The sequence below is a fragment of the Pyxicephalus adspersus genome, chromosome 4 (genome assembly GCF_032062135.1).
Source record: "Pyxicephalus adspersus chromosome 4, UCB_Pads_2.0, whole genome shotgun sequence".
Lineage (NCBI taxonomy): Eukaryota > Metazoa > Chordata > Amphibia > Anura > Pyxicephalidae > Pyxicephalus > Pyxicephalus adspersus.
The window spans coordinates 6,996,714-7,015,570 of NC_092861.1; the positions used below are offsets into that span (position 1 = coordinate 6,996,714).

Sequence of the window (18,857 nt, forward strand, 5' to 3'; positions counted from 1 at the left end):
TATATATATATATATATAGCCAGATTTGGCCCCTACCATTTAGGACATGTTGTTTCATATAAAAAAGCCCTTTCACATTAAAGGACCACATCAGAGTAAACCCCTCTTTAAATAAGGAACCCACTCCCCTTCCCAACTTCGTGTCAAAAGCCCCTCAGAGTCCCCATTTACATTTGACTCCAATCTTTTCATCGAGGTTTCCCATTTACATTAGAGTCCCACTTGCTCATCTGGAGTCACCCAAACCTCGGTTAGCACAGTTGACCTACCAGTGTAAGGCCAGCAGCTGCTTATTGTTGTAAATAGAACTGGTAGAGGAGGTCTTCTACTATGGTCTTCCTTTGTTGAGCTCCAATGCACAGCCAAGAAGAAGATCTTCTCTGCTGGTTCTATGTACCACAATAAGTAGTCAATGATGCTACCTTGTGGGTGATCCATGCAGACAGGGGTCTGAACAGCCAGCTGGACAGTAGTCATGAGCAGGGGCCTCTGGAGGTGGGGGCCTGGTGCAATGTTGATCCTTGATTCTACACCATTGACATTTATTTTTTATTTATATATATATTTTTTTTATACAATATTTTTATTATACTGCATGTAGTCCAAAAATATGAAATCAATAAAAAAATAAATTGTGCAGCCTTCTGGATTATGTGACATGGGTATCCCAGCTGAATCCAGGAATAGCCATCAAACATTGCAGAGAGAACCCCAGAAGTGAAAAGAATATTTATTATTTTTACATGAAAATGTAAAATCTTTTTTTTAATGTAAGGGAGCAAGTCCTATTGCCTAAATTGAAATGTTTGTAGATAGTTCCACTTTAACGGAACAAAACAAAAACAGACACCAATAAATCTGGTATTTGTATTTCTGTGTGTCATTTTACCAAAGACAGATTTATTTCATAACCTGATAATAAGATAAAGACGAAACACTTATAGATTCACAAACTGCTGGGTGTTACCAGAAGCAGCAGATTTTGAATGTTTATAAGATTTCTTATGGCTATCCTAAGGCTATGACTGGTGTGGTATTTTAAATAGAAACAGCTTACAATAGTCTCAAGGTTAGTCATTCCGAGTGACATGACCCGACGTGCTTCCCATGTGCGCTGTTGAAAGTATTACTTAACAAACCAACATGCTTACTCACCACATATCGTTTCTTTGGATAAAAGGAATCCCCATTCCTGACATCAAGGCTATTGGATCAGGTTCAAATCCCTTCAGGAGTAGAAAGCCATGAATTAAATTTTTTTCAATTTATAACATTCTATTTTTCTTCAGGGAAATTTACATCTTCCTGCTGTGACTAGTATTATTATTACACAGTATTTATAGAACACCAACATATTGTGCAGCCCTGTACAAAGTTCATGGTCATGTCACTAGCTGTCCCTTAAAAGGAGCTCACAATCTAATGTCCGTACCATAATCATATGTAATTAACAGTCTATTTTGGCAGGAAGCCAATTAACCTGACTGCATGTTTTTAGTATGTGGGAAGAAACTCCCGCAAACACAGGGACAATCTGCAAACATGCGGTGTCCTGGCCGAGATTCAAACCTGAGCACTGTAAAAGACAGAATGTTAACCGTAATAAAATTCATGTTTATTTTGTTATGGAAGTGCACAGTAACTGCAGCACCATATATTTGGAATTGCCACCCAATACATCATTACAATAGAGAGAAAAAATGCTTGTATTGCTGCACACCAAAATGTATATCATGTGTTGTGGTTCATTGTGTTAAAACAATAAAAAAAAAAAATCTGATGACTATGCCATGAAGGTCGTTTCTTGAGCACTTCTTTTTATAGGGTGACAAAGAAATCTGCACTGTGAAATATCATGCAACCAATGACAGGAAGGAACAGCAAGAGATCAACAGAACTAGAATACAACAATGGATAAAAAAATGTATTTTATTTTAAAAAAAAGGTAGTGGTTTTGTCATTCTTCTTTTAATAAAATTACACTGACACTTTTTTTTTAGACCTGATGTCTGGATACCAACTGACATGATATGTAAACTGCCATTATGTAAACTGATTCCCTTCGTTTTTGGAATGATGGAAGTAAAAAGACATTTCAGTTTTCATATAAGCTGTAAACAAGGACAAAGTTTTTGCATTTGCTGGACAAATTCATAAATGGCTACTTTGTTCTTATGCAAAGAGGTAACTGCTTTCATTTATCACATTTATACATTACTAGCTGTATACTTAAATATCTAATCGGCCAATCACGACAGCATTTCAATACATTTAGGCATACAGACCATTTCAAGTTTAAACTGAGCATTGGCATGGGGAAGAAAAGTGATTTATGTGAGTTTGAACGTGGCATGGTTGTTGGTGCCAGGCGGGGTGCTCCATGTATTTCAGAAACTGCTGATCTGCTGGGATTTTCACATGCAAAGTTTTCTAATTACAAATAAATGCTTTGTTGATACCAGAAGACAGAAGAGAATGTAGAAAAGCAACTCAAATAAATACTACATTTCTACTGAAGTATGCAGAAAAGCATTTCTGAATGTCCAACCTTGAATCAGATGGACTACAGCAGCTGGAGACCACACCGCCTGCCACCCAGTTAAGCCAATAACAGGTACCTGAGGCTACAATTTGCATGGGATTACCAAGCTAGAAGAAAAACATTACCCGGTTTGGGGAGACTTGATTTCTGCTTTGACATTGGGATGGTATAAGTATATCCCATATCACAAAGCCTAAATCATCCCAAACTGGACTTAAATGGCCTCCATAGTCACCAGATCCCAATCTAATAAAGCACCTTTGGGATGTGGTGAAATGGAAGATTCACATTATAAATGCGCAGGTGACAAATCTGCAGAAACTTGAGATGTCAATATAGACTGAAATCCCTAAAGAATGTTTCTAACACCTTGTTCAATCTATGCCATGAAAAATTTCAGCAGTTCTGTAGGCAAAAGTGATCAAAGCCAGTACTTGCAAAGTGTACCTAATAAACTGGTCAGTCGATTTACACCTAACAAAAATACAACAATAAAACGATTGCTACATTCTGTACAATACCAACAGCTGTAATGCATTTAATGATTAGGGGTGGAAATTAAGAAAAATTAGCACCGTTTTAAAGGAGGAAATTAGTGCAAACTGCTTCCAAATGGCAATGTATAAGCAACTTTCAATGTGACAATGGGTCAACTGATGCAAGACAAATAAAAGCTCAGTAACAGACGGTTTCCATTCATACATATAAATATTTTTCTAACTCCATTCAACCATAGCGTTTGGTGGATACCTTAGCGTTAAGGACAGTTAGAACTGGCATTGTAATAATCCAAAAATTTACTCCTAAGTGATTCCCTTTGTCTTTGGAACTAATTTGTATTCTCTTCCTGTCAGAATGTAAGGCACAGGAGAAACAGTCCTGAGTTAAAATGGATCTACCACTAACAGATCACTTAACAGTGCTTATTGCCTGAATATAAAGCTGATCTTTTGGTTTCAGTAAATCTTGGAACAAGCCTGCAGATGACAAGCTTTACGGCAATATGCCAAGTTAAATGCTCCACAAAGCAGTGATTTCAAAAAGCATTAACATTCTCTCGAATAATTAGGGGAATGTCTGATTCGGTTTTATAAATAGAGCTCAGGTTATAACTATTAAGAGCATTTTCATTAACAAAAATAGAAATTTGGCATGGGAAAATTGAAAAATTTGGCTCCACTAGAAAAAGGGTCAAGCTTGTGCATTAGGTGAAATACATTAAGGATCAAGGCAGGTTTTTTTTTATCATATCCAGCTTGTGCAATATAATATCAAAAACACTTGGATACACATGGTGTGTGGTTTTGCCTTTCTTCACAGTGGTACAATATGAGTGGGAAGAAGCACCGGAGATGGAGCGGATTATATATACATTGTAGAGAAGCTGGACTGGTCAGCCACTGAGAAATTTACATACCGACACTGAGCTCTTTTCTCTGACAAGGAGAGAATACAACTGAGATAAAGCCATGAGAAGAATGTTCCACCATCATAATTTTAAAATAAATACATTTGATAACTTAGATATAAAGTGCAAGAGCCTAAATACAACTAATATACTTGACAGCTTTCACTGCCCTACTACACGCTTATATTTCTGGGTAGTGTTAAAAATATCCCTGATCCCTATGGTTCCAATATGTTTTATTGGGTCCAATGATTTGATCTAGATTTGACTATACTAGCTAATAGGAGTGAATGAACAGAGCGGGCATGGTAATGTGCTGCAGGAGGGGCAATAGGAGCTGTTGTAAGTTTAAGCCTGTAATATATATATATATATATATATATATATATACACACACACACACACACATACACATACACACACAAAGCTATTTAAGTAGCATAGTGCTTATTTTGAACTAGTTCTCTTTCAGAATATCCAGAAGATGAAGAACATTCCAGTGACGGAGTGTAGCATAAAGTAGTTCTAAAAGCAACAGGAACCGAGAGGAAAAGAGAAAGAAACCATCAGTAAACTGGAACAAAGACTTGGAGTGAAAGGTCCTGGAATTCAAGGAAGATTTTCAAATGCTGGCTGAAGGTGGACATGATGTAACATTGTCTGAAAAAGACATAAACATAATATCTAGTTATTCTAATATGTTCAGGCAATGAATTGTTTTTATTTAAAAATATAAGCTAAACTGTAGTAGAAACTGACCACATAGCAAACTTCCAATGTAAGTTCTTGTGATCAGAACTCATGGGAGATCAGACTCATGGGAGCTGCAGTACATTGTTGGCCTGATCAAAACCTGTGTCACGTGTAGTGTATGTGAAGCTATGATTACAGGCTATTTTGCAGCATTTTCATCAATTTCATCTTGGAAAGGCAATAAAGACCCTGAGTAAGGTCACAGGTCATTGTTGATATAAAGATATTTATTTGGGATTCAGGCCTAGAGTATCTTGCAAGGAATAGGTGGGCAAAACACTCCCCCACGCCAGATATTGGAGGTGGCTATGAAGCCCCTGGCTGAAGATAATATTATCGAGCTGGTGGAGTCAGAGCCTGAGATATAAAGGTTGTTTGGGCCTGTACAAAGAATGGCTCTGAGAATCCTGTGTGCTGGGAGATCCAATGAGACATCTCCAAGTTTTGCTCACCTGGACTATGGAGAGAGTGCCAGAAAAAGCTAGGAGACTAATCTTTAGATCTTTTTTCTGAACTGTGATGATACTGATCTCCTTCAAGGGAAACCTAATAAATCTACCTTTGCTTTTTTTGTGTACTTTTTATTTTATGTGTTAGAAATGAAAACAAGTGAGCAGAGTGCCCCAGAATCCCAATCAGCATCTGAAACATCTCTGTGCAAAAAGTATATGTGATGCCAATTTCACACATTTCCCCCCACACTCACATTGGACAGACTTTGCCTCATCACTGAACCAAATCTCTAATAAATTCAACAGGCGAAGCTCCACCACTTCCAGGTAATGGAGTTTGCTTCTACCCCCCGGACTCTTATATTCCTACTGGGCTATCACTATGGACGGAAGTAGCACTAACCAAGAGGAATGCGTGCTAAGCAGAAGCAATCATCAATTAGGTGGTGAAGTTTTGAAAAAATGGCCTGAGATTTGAAAGTAAAATTAAGTTTTATTACAATCAGTATTGTCACCAGGAAATTTTCTAAGCTGGGTGGGAAGAAGTTGTTGGAGGCTGGCGGCCCCTGTTTTTCAGTAACCATAAAAAACAGCCAGATGGTTGCTAAAAAGTGCTGGGTGGTGTGCCTGGCTAAAAGAGGCTAGGGAGAACACTGGGGATAGTATTTGTACTATGTCATCCTTGACTACTGCACAGAATATTCTAGAAAAGAGACTGGCAAGTTAAGTGGGGTAAGAGTGGGAGAGGACCCAAAATTATAGCCTTTTCTAACTGCTTTTAAGATAACTGGTAATCATCTGTTTTTTTTGGGGTGGGTGACTGTGCTTGAGAGCTTGGCCCTACACTCTCTCATATTTCACTATTGGTCATGGAGACCAAAGGGCTATTGAAGTAATGGGTCAATAGTGATTTGCTCCAAAATTCTTCCTTATTAAAACATAGCCACTGCCTAAATCATAGCCATTGCTCAGGTGACCTTAGGGTTATGTTTATACCAAATCAAAGGGTTGACAAGATTGTGCTTACTTTATCACAGAAAATGTTGTAAATAGCAAATGAGTTAAACTGTACAACAGAAAAACCTAGCAGGAATTCTGGTAAACTAACACTTTAAACCTGTACAGCACAGACCTTCACTGGAACATCAAGCACAAAGGGTTTCATTTTACCATTTGCTTGATAAGAACAATGTTTCTCTTTTAGCAACAAACCTGTACAGCACAGACCTTCACTGGAACATCAAGCACAAAGGGTTTCATTTTACCATTTGCTTGATAAGAACAATGTTTCTCTTTTAGCAATTTTGTTTTGAAAAATTTTAAATAAAGAATGTTTAAAAAAGAAGTTATTGTTTTAAAAAAAATGTGGTTTAAAAAGGTAAAAATTTTTTTTTTTTTTTTTTTTTTTTTACACCCAGCAGCAAAAAGTATGAAATGATCACAAGGTACTCACTTTAAAATTGGCAGTGCAAAGGAACTTTCCTTATCTGTTGCAAATGCAGATAAATGGGTTCAGTTTAGAGCAATCAGCTGACAAAAATTCTTTGGGATTAAATGTTCGACAGTTCTCTCCGGAAATACTGTCAAGTCTAGGGAATAATCAAAGCATTCATTTCAGGTATTGAGATATATTACATGGAATACAGGTCCAGTTACAGACAAGGTCACTGACATGTCAACATTTATCCAAACGTCTTAAGAATGTTCATGAAAAGTGCAAAGACAATTAGATGAAATATTTAATCATAACGACAGAGTCAAAACACACAAAGTTTGTGAAATTAGCAATCCTTGCCCCAGTAGGACCATCAACAAGCACTTTCCAGGTTTAGATTTGATCTGTCCCTTCTGTACAGAGATGTGATAACTTAAACCATAACTCTTCCATTTCCATGTTTACTTTTAGTGTACTTATTTTCCACCCATGTGAGAAACAAATCCTCAGTTGGTTGGACATAAAAGGACAAAGGAGCCTCTTTTTCCTTTAACCAAGGAAAGGTACTCAGGCATATGGACTCCTGCACTCATCCAAGGTGTTTTTTGAAGAACCGTGGTCATGTGGTCAGAACCGTGGTCATGTGGTCAGAACCGTGGTCATGTGGTCAGAACCGTGGTCATGTGGTCAGAACCGTGGTCATGTGGTCAGAACCAATAGAGAGGGGGCTGTATTAAAGCTAAACTCACATCAATGGGCAGCTTGGTGGCTCAGGGGTTAGCACTCTGGCCTTTGCAGCGCTAGGTCCTAGGTTCGAATCCCAGCCAGGACACTATCTGCATGGAGTTTGCAGGTTCTCCCCGTGTCTGTGTGGGTTTCCTCCCACATCCCAAAAACATGCAGTTAGGTTGTCTTCCCCCTAAAATTGACCCTAGACTATATATATGACTATAGTAGGGACAATAGATTATGAGCTCCTTTGAGGGACAGTTAGTGACTTAACTTTGTACAGCGCTGCATAATATGATGGCGCTGTATAATAATAATCAACATCTAAATGTGGTCTCAAACTGCCCTCTTTCCTACCCTTTGTAAATTTAGTTTACTCTTAAATTACCTTGATGTTGTACTGTGTAATACCATTTTCTTGCAACACCATTACAGGGGCTACAAAAGTACTGTTTTCAGGATGCAGGAGACCACTCTCTCCAAACAGTGGCCAGATCCAGGGAATGTGTCATTTCCAAGAAGATTGCTTTACAAATTCAGCATTGTCACTCAGCTTATCGCAAGTGCCATACAGATTTCCTATATCCTGCAAGAAATACTTTATGTCTCTCATACACTAAAGTCAGAAGAACTTTCTCCTTTGTCCTAACACCAAGATCTGAGAAAACCTGCTTCCAACCTATCTCACCTTCTTCTGAGTTAGTTGCCTAAACAGTTTTACACTTAGCTACCCACTTCTGATGGGCACACTAAATCACAATCCTCAGCAAATTTGTATTGAGTTTGTGCAGGCACATGGTTAGCACAGGAAGTACCATGCTTTACTGCTTTGTGACTCTACTGAGTAAGGGTTTAGCAGAGGTCGTTGTGAAATAAACCCAAGGACAATAGAATAGTAAACTTCAGAAAAAAAAAATGGAATTTCTCACAGCACAGTCCTGGACAAACTGCATTTGCATGAAACCACCCTGAGAAATGCCCACAAATGAAACAGAGATAACCAAATGACTGACAGGACAGAAAGCATATAGATGAAATGGGAAGGCCAGGACAGCAGGAATGGGGAGACGGAGGAAGAACAAATGCTGCAGCTTCTGTTTATAAAGAAATTATAATTATTACACTTACCTCTCATTGTCCAATGATGTCTCATTTAGCCATTCCCACTTATTATCCCATTGGTAAGATCCACACCAATAATCGTCACCGTCTGTCTTGAAGCGAATTACATTCTTCTACAAGATAAAAGCAATATGCTCAGATGTGTCTATTCACAAATAATGCTAGAGAATCACAGTGACTACAATAACCACAGAACTTAAACCTTCTTTGTGGCCACCAAAACCCCTGTGGAAAACCAAATTTAGCCATATAAAGTAGCAGGGCTCATCAGGTGAATGCAATAAATGCTACCGTCAGAAAACTACAGAGGATCAACACAAGTCACTCTGCATAGCGAGAGTGCGCATTTGCAGCTCAGCTGTATCACATATTCCTCACAAAATAAATACACGATCAGGGAGGCCATTATTGCAGATAGGGACAACCGATGGCCCTTCTGCAATAACCCCTCCTACGTGTTTGTTTGCTCTGGGTTTCTGGCAAAAACTGAGCTGCACATGCATCAGCTGGGTTACTGTCACGGTGCCACAGGGCAAAGTGGTGGACCCACTGTGTCACCAACCCAGTGGGTGGAGACGTGCTCAGGGTCTAAGCAGTAGCTTAGCCTTTTCCAGAGCCTCTAGAGGTGAGGGATGTTGTGCGGCAAGCTACTGCCAGGTTGCAGTCCCCGTACCCACGTTGACTGCTAACAAGCAGGAACCAAAACGTAGTGTCAGAGGGAAATCCAAAAGAGCAGCCAAACAAGCTAAAGGTCAGGGCAGGCAGTAAACTAGGGTAGTTCGGAAACAAGCTGGGGTCAGTACACTGATAACACCGGAGCAGTAGAACCACAAGGAGCTCCTTGTCTAGGCAACTTCCTGTTGCCAGGCCACTTCCTTTAAAAGGGGATGTCATGTGATGAGTGTAGGTCATGTGAGCCGCAGACACCAACCCCACCAGCAGAGGGAGAGCTGGTGATGAGATAGCCTCAGGTGTTGTTCACATGTCTGCCAGCAGAGCGGCAGAGAGAGCTGGATCCAGAAGCAGAGATGGTGCTAGCAGCAGGGGGCTGCAAGGTGGGCGACACTGAAGGGGTTAAAGATCCCCTGATCTTGCGGCGATCGGTGACAGTTTCCTATACATGTGCAAGTAACATTGACAGGTGAGTGATGAGAGTTTAGTTCCACAATTTAGTGAGAATTTAGTACTTATTATTAGTATTATTAAATACCTAATTAGTATTTATTGTATATCTTCTTACTACATATAACAATGAGCGTTTCTTATTACACACATGCATTCTCCAGGATCATTTATTTCCCACACACATACCTTAACTAAATCATCCTTGAGAACAGCAAGTTGTGTTCCTTGGTTTGCACAGAAGTTCTTGCTCTCCGACCAGTTCTTTTTATCTTCTGAATAAAAATAGCTGGTGTTCATGTATGAAACCCACTTGGGACCTAAGCTGCTACAAGGTTTCTCTGGTAAAGGGACCTCCTTACCTAAAAGATAAGAGACCATAGCAGAATCTGTATTTCTGGCACATAGAATTGCCTCTTATAAAACAAAAAGGTGGAGGAGTCTTCTATAACACAAGTTCAAGCACAAATAGGAGTTCTTTTTATAAGAGCAACTAGGCAAGTTGCTCATCAATAAACTGTTTACTCTCAGTACCAGAGCATCAAAGAGTTGTGGCATGCTGAAACCAACAGAGATGTGGCCCACCATAAGTAGAATAATAAGAGCCAGTATCTGTCAGACTTTGGTTGGGCTGGTGGCTGTAGAGCAACTGATTGTAACAATGTGCCAGACAGAGAGATTATTCACACTGGCAGTGAGGTTGTGGTGCATTCACTGCTTTCTATGAACCTTTGGCACTTGCAGAGATGCTACATGTAGCCCCATAGGTAATGAATAGGGTCTGTACCAGTACCGCTCACTGCTGCCAGCTGTCACATGTGCAGATGCTGGTTCTTTTTGAACCAACACTGCCATGAGAGTAGCTGGCAAGGTGCCAGCTGTGGGGAGCCATGCAAAATTGAAAAGGCAGGTGTGAACCTGTCCTAAAAGTCAGTTCTGCTTATACTGTGCCTTCCTGGGCTGGAAATATATATGAAGAAAGGGAGTCTCTGTTGTGATGTTTGAGAATGAATTTCAAACATGCATGTAAAAAGTTCTAAAACTGCAATCAAATATAAAGCTTATACATACATGTGTGGGAATACAGGTGCCTACATGGCACATGTGTGAATGTAAACAATTGATTGTTACTGGCTAATGCTATGCATTTATTTATTGGTAATAATTAACTAAACTGATAAGCTGTAATGATTGAAAGAACAACCTATGGACAGTTTTGAATATCATAATTCATCTTCATCTAAAGTATGCACACAGTTTTATCTGTACTGCACTTTTTCAAGTATAGAATGCATTATACGTGATTGCTTATGTTTGTAACGATTGAAACAAAAAATCAGCATGCACTACATTTCCTGCCCTGTGATGTGGTGTGCTGGGTTAATCATTCCATAAAAAAACAAAAAAACAAAAAAAGGTTACACATACCATAATAGTTACATCCAGTGGAATGACCAATGACAAATGCAATAGCAACACTAGCCACGAAAATAAACCCACCAAAAAAGATCACGACCTTCCACTTTTTTTTTACAAAATTCCAAACCTGGAGAAAAACAAAACTTTAATCACACACACACAATTTTATTATTTATAACAATACCATGTATCTGGATCCAAAGGCTGAGGCTATTCATACATTTTATAAAAATACAGGGGCTGCAGAAAAAAGGGACAGACTGAAGCAGTTTGAGTGATGTCAATAATTGGCTATCTGTAAGGGTGACATTCTTACCAATGGCCAGCAATGAAAAATATGTTCTTCCCAAAGAGCACCACACTGATGTACTGTGAGCTGAGGATATAATAATTATAGCAGGGGGTCCCTATGACGTGAAAATTACTTTAAGGGTTGCCCCATGTTTCAAAGGTTGAGAAACGCTGCTCTATGGTGTCCCCTTTATCCCCTCCACTGTCCACTACAAAGGCTTGTAGGGGGATGAAGAAAAGGGTAAAGGAGCTGGACCAGTACTGACACTAATTATACAAGGGAGTTGAGAAATGACTCTTCTTGGAGTAGTCAAATTTTTCAGCTTATGAACATTGCAAATTAAAAAAATATATAAAAAGCAAAAATAGTATAAGTAAGGATTACAAATACATGATTTTTCTGTATTTTAACATGAATTGTTTTATTTCAGGGACATTTGGGGTCTCCTGACATCAAGGGCATGTGTTCTAAAATGGGTGAATGTGTCTTTAGATAGCTGATATTTTCAGTGTGTTTTGTAAATCTGACAGCCACTAGGATTCACTTACTCTCTGCATGCATCCATGTGGATGACCATTTCTTGTGTTTCTTGCCTGATCACCTCCCGTACTTTGACCATTGGTGACCAGTTCCACCTAAGAACAAAATAATCAGTAAAAGACCAGAATTTTCTATACATATTGTCAATCTGGGAAATGTTTTGTTACTCTGATGATCTGCATTAACATATATTACACAGCACATAGCTGTCCCCTTTTTGACATAGGATTTACATGCTTTGAAAGTCAGCTGTGTGTTCATGGACCACATTCCTTATGTAGCTCCGGATGTACAAGAAAGGGGACATAATCTCTGGCTTTAATAGTAGTTCTTTAAAGTAGTCTCAAATAGGAGTTGCTGCATTATGGTCTCCTAACACCCAAGGTAAAAAGGCCCAAAATGCACCTCACCACCCCCTCCCTCCTTCCATGCCTAGCAAAATGTTTCCATACAGTAGCTTGCATAACCTGGCCTTAGACTGGAACTTTTATCATTAAAAAAAATGGAAAAAAAATTACTTTTAAAGTGCCTTTAATCTCTTTAGTATGTCCTATCCTGTCACGGCTTCACTCTTCTTTCCAGCACGGACGGGATCGCCATCACATCGGGCACTGCCATCTGATTTCTTTATCTTCCGGCTCCTGCTTATGTCACCTGCGCAAGCACAATATCGGGTGACGTGTCTACTTCAAAATGTAAAGAAAAGAGTGCTGATCTCACTACGCATGCATTACATTTCAGGAAAGTGCCTGATAACGCATGCTCGATGTTGGGCATGCGCAGAAGGTGCAGCCCATAGCTTCCTGGTATGTGTGACGTGGGTTCCCCAGGAGGCAGCAGGTTTCCCCTTCAATTTTAACGCCTACACGTTGAAAGGAAAACCCCCGGCCTTCTGGAACACCAGTGTCACATTCACAGAAATCTGGGGCCTGATCTTTCTGCGCATGCCCGACATTGAGCATGCGTTATGAGGAGCTTTCCACACGTGCAGCGAGAGTGACACTTTTTTTTTTTTGACATTGGCTTCAAGACACATCACTCGATTATACACCTGTGCAGTACAAGTAAGGGAAATGTTAGGAGAAAAAGAGAAGAAAAAAGATGGCCTTGTCGTTTCAAAAAATGAAAAAAAGCCAGGAAGGTGCGGAACCGTGGGCTTAGTTTGTAGAGGGATCAAAGCTTTTCATCCATACATGTTTTTTGTTAGGGGGGTAAATGTTCCACTTTAAACAACCGAGACAGCTACAATAATTGTCGTTGGAAAGGTTCATTCAGGATCCTTTTTAACGACAAAAGACTGCTCTATGCATGACCAAGCTTTGTACATACAGCACTGCTCTGCTCTATGGAGAGGGGAGAACTGCTCGTCCGTGGATCCACCAGGATGGTTGTCCGGACGACGAGCCCCGTACACACGCCAAATTCTCCTCCGACATCAGGCCTGAGACGAATATCATACGAGAATCTTCTTACGTGTGTACATGGCCTAAGCCTGTCACAAGTTATACGTTGTCATTCAATATCCAGGCTTCTGGCAGCCTGCCCTTTCCTTTTTTATGAGGTAGCTTTACCTAATATATCATATATAATATGAACATGCTGGTAAGCATAACTTAAAATTGAATTTCATGTCTAATGCTGCCAGGATTATCCTGCCTGTTTGCGAAATCCTGGTAGCCCAGCAAACTGTCTATGGGACGATTGCCGGGTGACTCTAGCCGGTGAAATGAAGCTAGCGGTGAGGTTTCCGCCCGGCTTTTCTCTGAGGTGAAGAGAAACCTCCGGCCTGCTAAGTGCCGCGTGCCCCCCGTTTCCTGACGTACCGTCACCATGGAAACCTGTTATTTTCGTCACGTCACTGATTACCCCTTTTCACCTCAGTACCCGATAACCATAGCCGGTGCCCGGCTCATGTGAGTAATACCGGCCGGCCAGCCCAGAACTCGCCATCTCTGCAGCGGCCGGTTCTTCTCCTCAGATCAGTGAAGGAAATCAGAAGAAACCTGTGGCGCTTCCTTCCACCGCGCTGCCTCCTGAAATCCTCACACGAAATTTACCCGCTAACTTGTCCCTTTCCTCTCACGGCTTCATTTCCCGCCCTCTCACAGCCCATATCCCAAAGAACTCACCGTCTCCATAGCGGCATGGTTTTTTGCTTCACGACCTGTTTGTTCGGCAGACATGATAATTATGAGGTATTTCCTTAATGATGACTGGTAATGTGGGCGGGTGTCATTTTGTGACAGGTTAAAGTGGGCCACTTACTTTTTTACATAAAAGAATAGACAACACTTTTATGTAAAGTAAAAACCTTTACCTTAAACACTTTTTTTTTTTAGAAAGGTAAAGCCTCAGCCCTTCTGCCTCGACTATTGCGCTGATAAAGACTGAACGGGCGAACAACAGATCCTTGGATACTCACGTCATACATCCCGGGAGGCTGGCATGCGCAGAAAGAGTTTTTCGCTACACTGATCTAACGCATGCGCAGTGAGATTAGCATTCTTCTTTTTGCCTTTACTGCAGGCTACGTCTCCGGAACTTACAGCTATGAGTGACGTAGCCAGAAGATGGAGAAAGCTGATCGTGTCCGGCTGTCCATCGGCGCCAGGATCAAGTTGGAATACAGGACGCCGTGGGACCCAATTGAGGACATTTCTGGCGGGATCAAAAGATCTACGGAATTAAACCTAAATAGGTGGCTTAGCTCTCTGGCCTCTGGTTTAAATCTTGGCCCGAGTACTATCTGCATGGAGTTTGTGTGTTCTCCCCATGTTTGCATAGATTTCTTTCAGGTACTCCAGTTTCCTCCCACCTTCCAAAAACATGCAGTTAGGTTAAACTGACCTTAAATTGATCAAGAATTGGTGTGTTGTTGTTACTAACACAAGTCTATAGACAAAGTATCTTCCTATCTACCATAAGGTAATGAATTCAGGACTGCAGTTTCCTTGCTTTTCCTTAAATTGTATTGATTATGACCAGCTATTTCCTCCAATCTACCATGGTACACTTAGGCTAGGTACACACATCAGATGATTCTCGTTCCGACGACCATCCTGGAGGATCCACAGACGAGGAACGATCATGATGAATAGGAAGGGGAGCGAGAGCAGCAGGGTGCCGCTCCGTCGCCCCCCCATAAAACAGACATCACTTATTCATGCATCAAGAAAGATTCCAATGACAAATATTGCACTTGTGTACCAAGACACTTTCAAGATATCAGCATGATAATAGGCAGTTTTAGTCAAGTAAATGATCAACCCTCATTACCTATATAAACTAGATTATGGTAACAGCATCTTTCATGTTTGTACAGCACTCATTTATCCCTCACTATCTGTCATGAAAGATGGTTTCCAGCTACTAAAATTGTATGTGTGTATGCAGCCTTAGTTGAACGGTAATAAAACACGTTGTTTTGATAAATAATTACATCATGTTTTGGTATATCTCCAATGCTAGTCACTACTGCATGTAATTATTTATAAGGATGTGTGAGGATTGGCTTTAAATAGCAGGTTTAGCAAAAAAGTAACTCCAGGCATCAGCATCTCTTTAGGGCTCCTCCCTGTATTTATGTTCAAAATATTTGCACAAGCAAAACAGTTATCCCTCGAAGGGGTGTTTCAACAAAACAAAAGTCTTTGAAATCAAAGACATAGCCTCCTGGCTAACAAAAAACAATTGTTTAGGCTTGATTTAAACTCAGCACTTCTCTCTGTACAGGCCAAAATCCAGAGAAACATGCTATATATATATATATATATATATATATATATATATATATATATATTTATATATTTGTTATTGAGGTTTTACAGTCTAAAAAATTTAAGACATTTTAGGAAACCAAGAGATACAACATGTCCAATAACAGTTGGGATATGTCATTATTCATTCACAATGAACAGGTCAAAAAAGTAAGGTTAAAAAAAAATATATGATATACATCAATTCAACAAAATTAATAGGTAGGCACAAACAGAATTACCAGTTGAATTATGTTACATATGTTCACAGTAAACAAGTCCAAGAAATGAGACAAAGGACTTTAGCATGACATACATCAAGTATACAATGTCAAAAGTTAGCCACAAACAAAATCACATAACAATAGGGCATTGGTTAATTCTCTTCCCAGGTATCATGTAGTGTGACAAAAGCAGTTATACAATTAAGTCTTATTAATCATATTAAGTGTGCTAATAAAACTTTCCCATGCTTCATGGAAAATTTGCATTTTAGATTATTTGTTTAGGGAATCCTCTATCCATTCCATTCTGAATAATTCTTGTAACTTGGTCATAAAAAGATGCATTGTTGGGGGAGTAGAGTCCCATTATCTTTTTTTACAGAAAGTTTTTCAAGAAGAAGTTGTTTAAATGACCCTCATGTATTTTGCTACATTTGTGGTGAATATTCACCGCAAAAACAGAGAAGTAACATTACAAAATTTGTGAAACAAGCATATCTTGCATATTTTGATATTATTTGATTTTTCAGGTAAAAATTGGTATTCCTGAGTCACAATCGGGGTAGCATTTAACTAAAAAAAAACCCACTCAACTTGCTCTGTTGTCGCCCCCATCTTCCTGCTGGTCCTCGCAGGTTCTGAGGACAAGTCCTTCCTCCTCGATCTTCAGCCGACGTATGCAGCAATGATCTCCGTGGTTTCCAAGTGACAACTGTATTGAGTCCAATACAAAGAAATATTCATAATATATATATTATATATGCTACTGTACAGTTATATTACATGTTTAAATATTTTTTTAACAGATTTTTGTGGTTTTTTTATTTAAAGTTTTATTTAAAGTATATTGTTAAATTTATTAAATATCGGTGAGACATGCCTAAGAATTATAGCCTACGATGAAAATTAAATTTCCAAGCAAAAAATTGTACCGCGTTTTGCATGGAAATTTGGACAGAATTAGACCGCCATGGAGGTTAAACGGGGGGTTCAAGATAAGTGTTGGGCTCCCCATATGGTATGCAAAACTTGTGTACAGTGTCTACAACAGTGGAAAAATCAAAAAACTGAAAAGTTTGAAATTTGGTGTACCTATGGTATGGTAAGAGTTTAAAGTCATCATAATGATTGTAATTTTTGTGCTGTGAGTGTAAAAGGTTTCAATCGTTACCAGAAAAAACGAGTGGGAGTACCCTGATTTAGAACGGATGATGTTCCCATACCAGTGTTCAGTATACTCCCTGATATTCCTGTATCCGACACAGGAAAGATATACAGGGTTTGGAGTGGAAGTGAATATGAAGGAAGTAGTTCATCCAACCAGCAGTTCTCCCAAGAATGATCTAAATAATAAATGATTTAATATGTGACCTAAGTCTGTCAAAACAAGCATCTGCACTTTTAGCATCCAGGATAAAAGAAAATAACTGTCTGAGACCAGAAGTTAAAAATAATGTTTTAAAGGACAAGACAGATTACACTCCTACCGTATTTCAGTGAAGATGGAGACTTTGTGTACTGTTGTAACATCCCTGGACTACTAGCCCTTATGGGAAGACCAGAATACCGAGCAGAAGACTGGCGGCTTTTTATAGACAGTTCCACTTGAAGTTTGAAATCTGTTTTACTGCATAATGGCAAAACAAGAATATAAAAATATCCAAATGGTCTTACAAAAGCTTTGCTATCATGAACACCAATGGTCCATTTGTGTTGATTTAGAAATGGTGAACTTCCTACTTGGACAGCAAAGTGAATACAGAAAGTACCCATGTTTCATCTGCTTTTGGGATAGTAGAGCAAAGCAGGATCACTGGAAAAAAAGTGACATGGCCTCCAAGGAAAACATGAAAAAAGGTGCAGCAAATATCATTAACGAGCTATTGATTGACAAAATCATTCCCCCTCCACAACACATACAGTTGGGATTATTGAAGCAATTAGTTAGATCTCTGAACAAGGACAGTGTTTGCTTCAAATGCATTTGTAGGTTCTTCCCTGGATTTGAGTACTGAAAAATTAAAAGCAGGAATCTTTGATGGACCCCAAATTCAGAAACTGATACTGAACCATCTGCTTGGCACAACTACGTCATGTTTGTCAAGAACTTCTTGGGTAACCATTAAGCACAAAATTATGAAGAAATGGTACAAAACTTGCTCTTAAACTTTAAAAATGTGTGTGCTACTATTAGCATAAAGGTACGCTATGTCCATAGCCATTTGCAAAAATTTCCAGAATACCTTGATTTCAGTGAGGAACAAGGGGAGAGATTCCATCAAGATATAAAGGTAATGGAAGAAAGGTATCAATGACTTGTGATTAGTTCTGTAAATATACTGAATATAGAATATATTGACAAATTATTGACGTACTTCAAAAATGTCAAAACAACTAACAAACTTATAAGAAACAATTATACTAACAAGCTCAGATCAGGATCAACAGGTGTTAGGACAGGAAACAGCATCAAGGCCAGGGAATAACATTGATGATCTAGGAAAGACTCAAGAAAAGGCATAACCTTCAAAAGGGAGCTCCCAGCTGTTTGCATAAGGAGTTCTTCAGTTATTCCTGAAGTGGTCGTCTTCTGGCGGCCATTGGAAGTTCATCAAACCCAGGTATGCTCCAGTGCCGCCAGGTGGAGAGGCAGATAACCATGACATATGCATTATCAGCTACAAGCTCTTTATAGAGAGGTGTGTGTCTTTCTAAATTGTGTCTTATCAACTTATTTTACCACAGGAGGTCTCCAATCAAGGTGCCAAAACATCTCAGCAGTGATCTAGAGAAATACAAGGCACCAGAGCTAAATTTCAAGTGTTGTTGCAAAAGGTCTACTTACGTTAATGTGAGATTTCTGTGTTTTCTTTTTTTTTAATAAACTTACAACATAGTTTTAGACAATGTTTCACTTTGTCATTATTGGGTAATTAGTGTCAAAAGATTGTAGCATTAGGCTGCAACATAACAAAAGTGAATGGGGTCTGAATACCTTCTGAAGCCGTTTTAGGTACCCCAGGTGGATGCGGGATTACACACCAATCTTTCTCCCTGCAGCGAG

General features: G+C 39.4%; 1 protein-coding gene across 4 annotated transcripts in view; it reads right to left on the bottom strand.

Annotated features, from left to right (window-relative positions):
- LOC140328012 (rheacalcin-1-like) overlaps positions 1-14,013 on the bottom strand; it is a 21,990-nt gene extending 7,977 nt beyond the window's left edge. For 3 of the 4 annotated variants that reach the window (XR_011920196.1, XR_011920195.1, XR_011920197.1), the window contains exons 1-7: positions 13,944-14,013; positions 11,823-11,909; positions 10,992-11,109; positions 9,753-9,925; positions 8,448-8,554; positions 6,609-6,744; positions 1,156-1,226 (exon numbers count right to left, since the gene is read on the bottom strand). Coding sequence is in view for 1 of the 4 variants with exons in the window: in XM_072407288.1 (XP_072263389.1) it covers positions 6,639-6,744; positions 8,448-8,554; positions 9,753-9,925; positions 10,992-11,109; positions 11,823-11,909; positions 13,944-13,997 (645 nt within the window). In the remaining 3 variants the exon portion in view is untranslated. Of the gene's footprint in view, positions 1-1,155; positions 1,227-3,205; positions 4,611-6,608; positions 6,745-8,447; positions 8,555-9,752; positions 9,926-10,991; positions 11,110-11,822; positions 11,910-13,943 lie in introns of those variants that run through there. The other variant, XM_072407288.1, reaches the window with a different exon arrangement.
- Between the last annotated feature and the right edge of the window lie 4,844 nt (positions 14,014-18,857).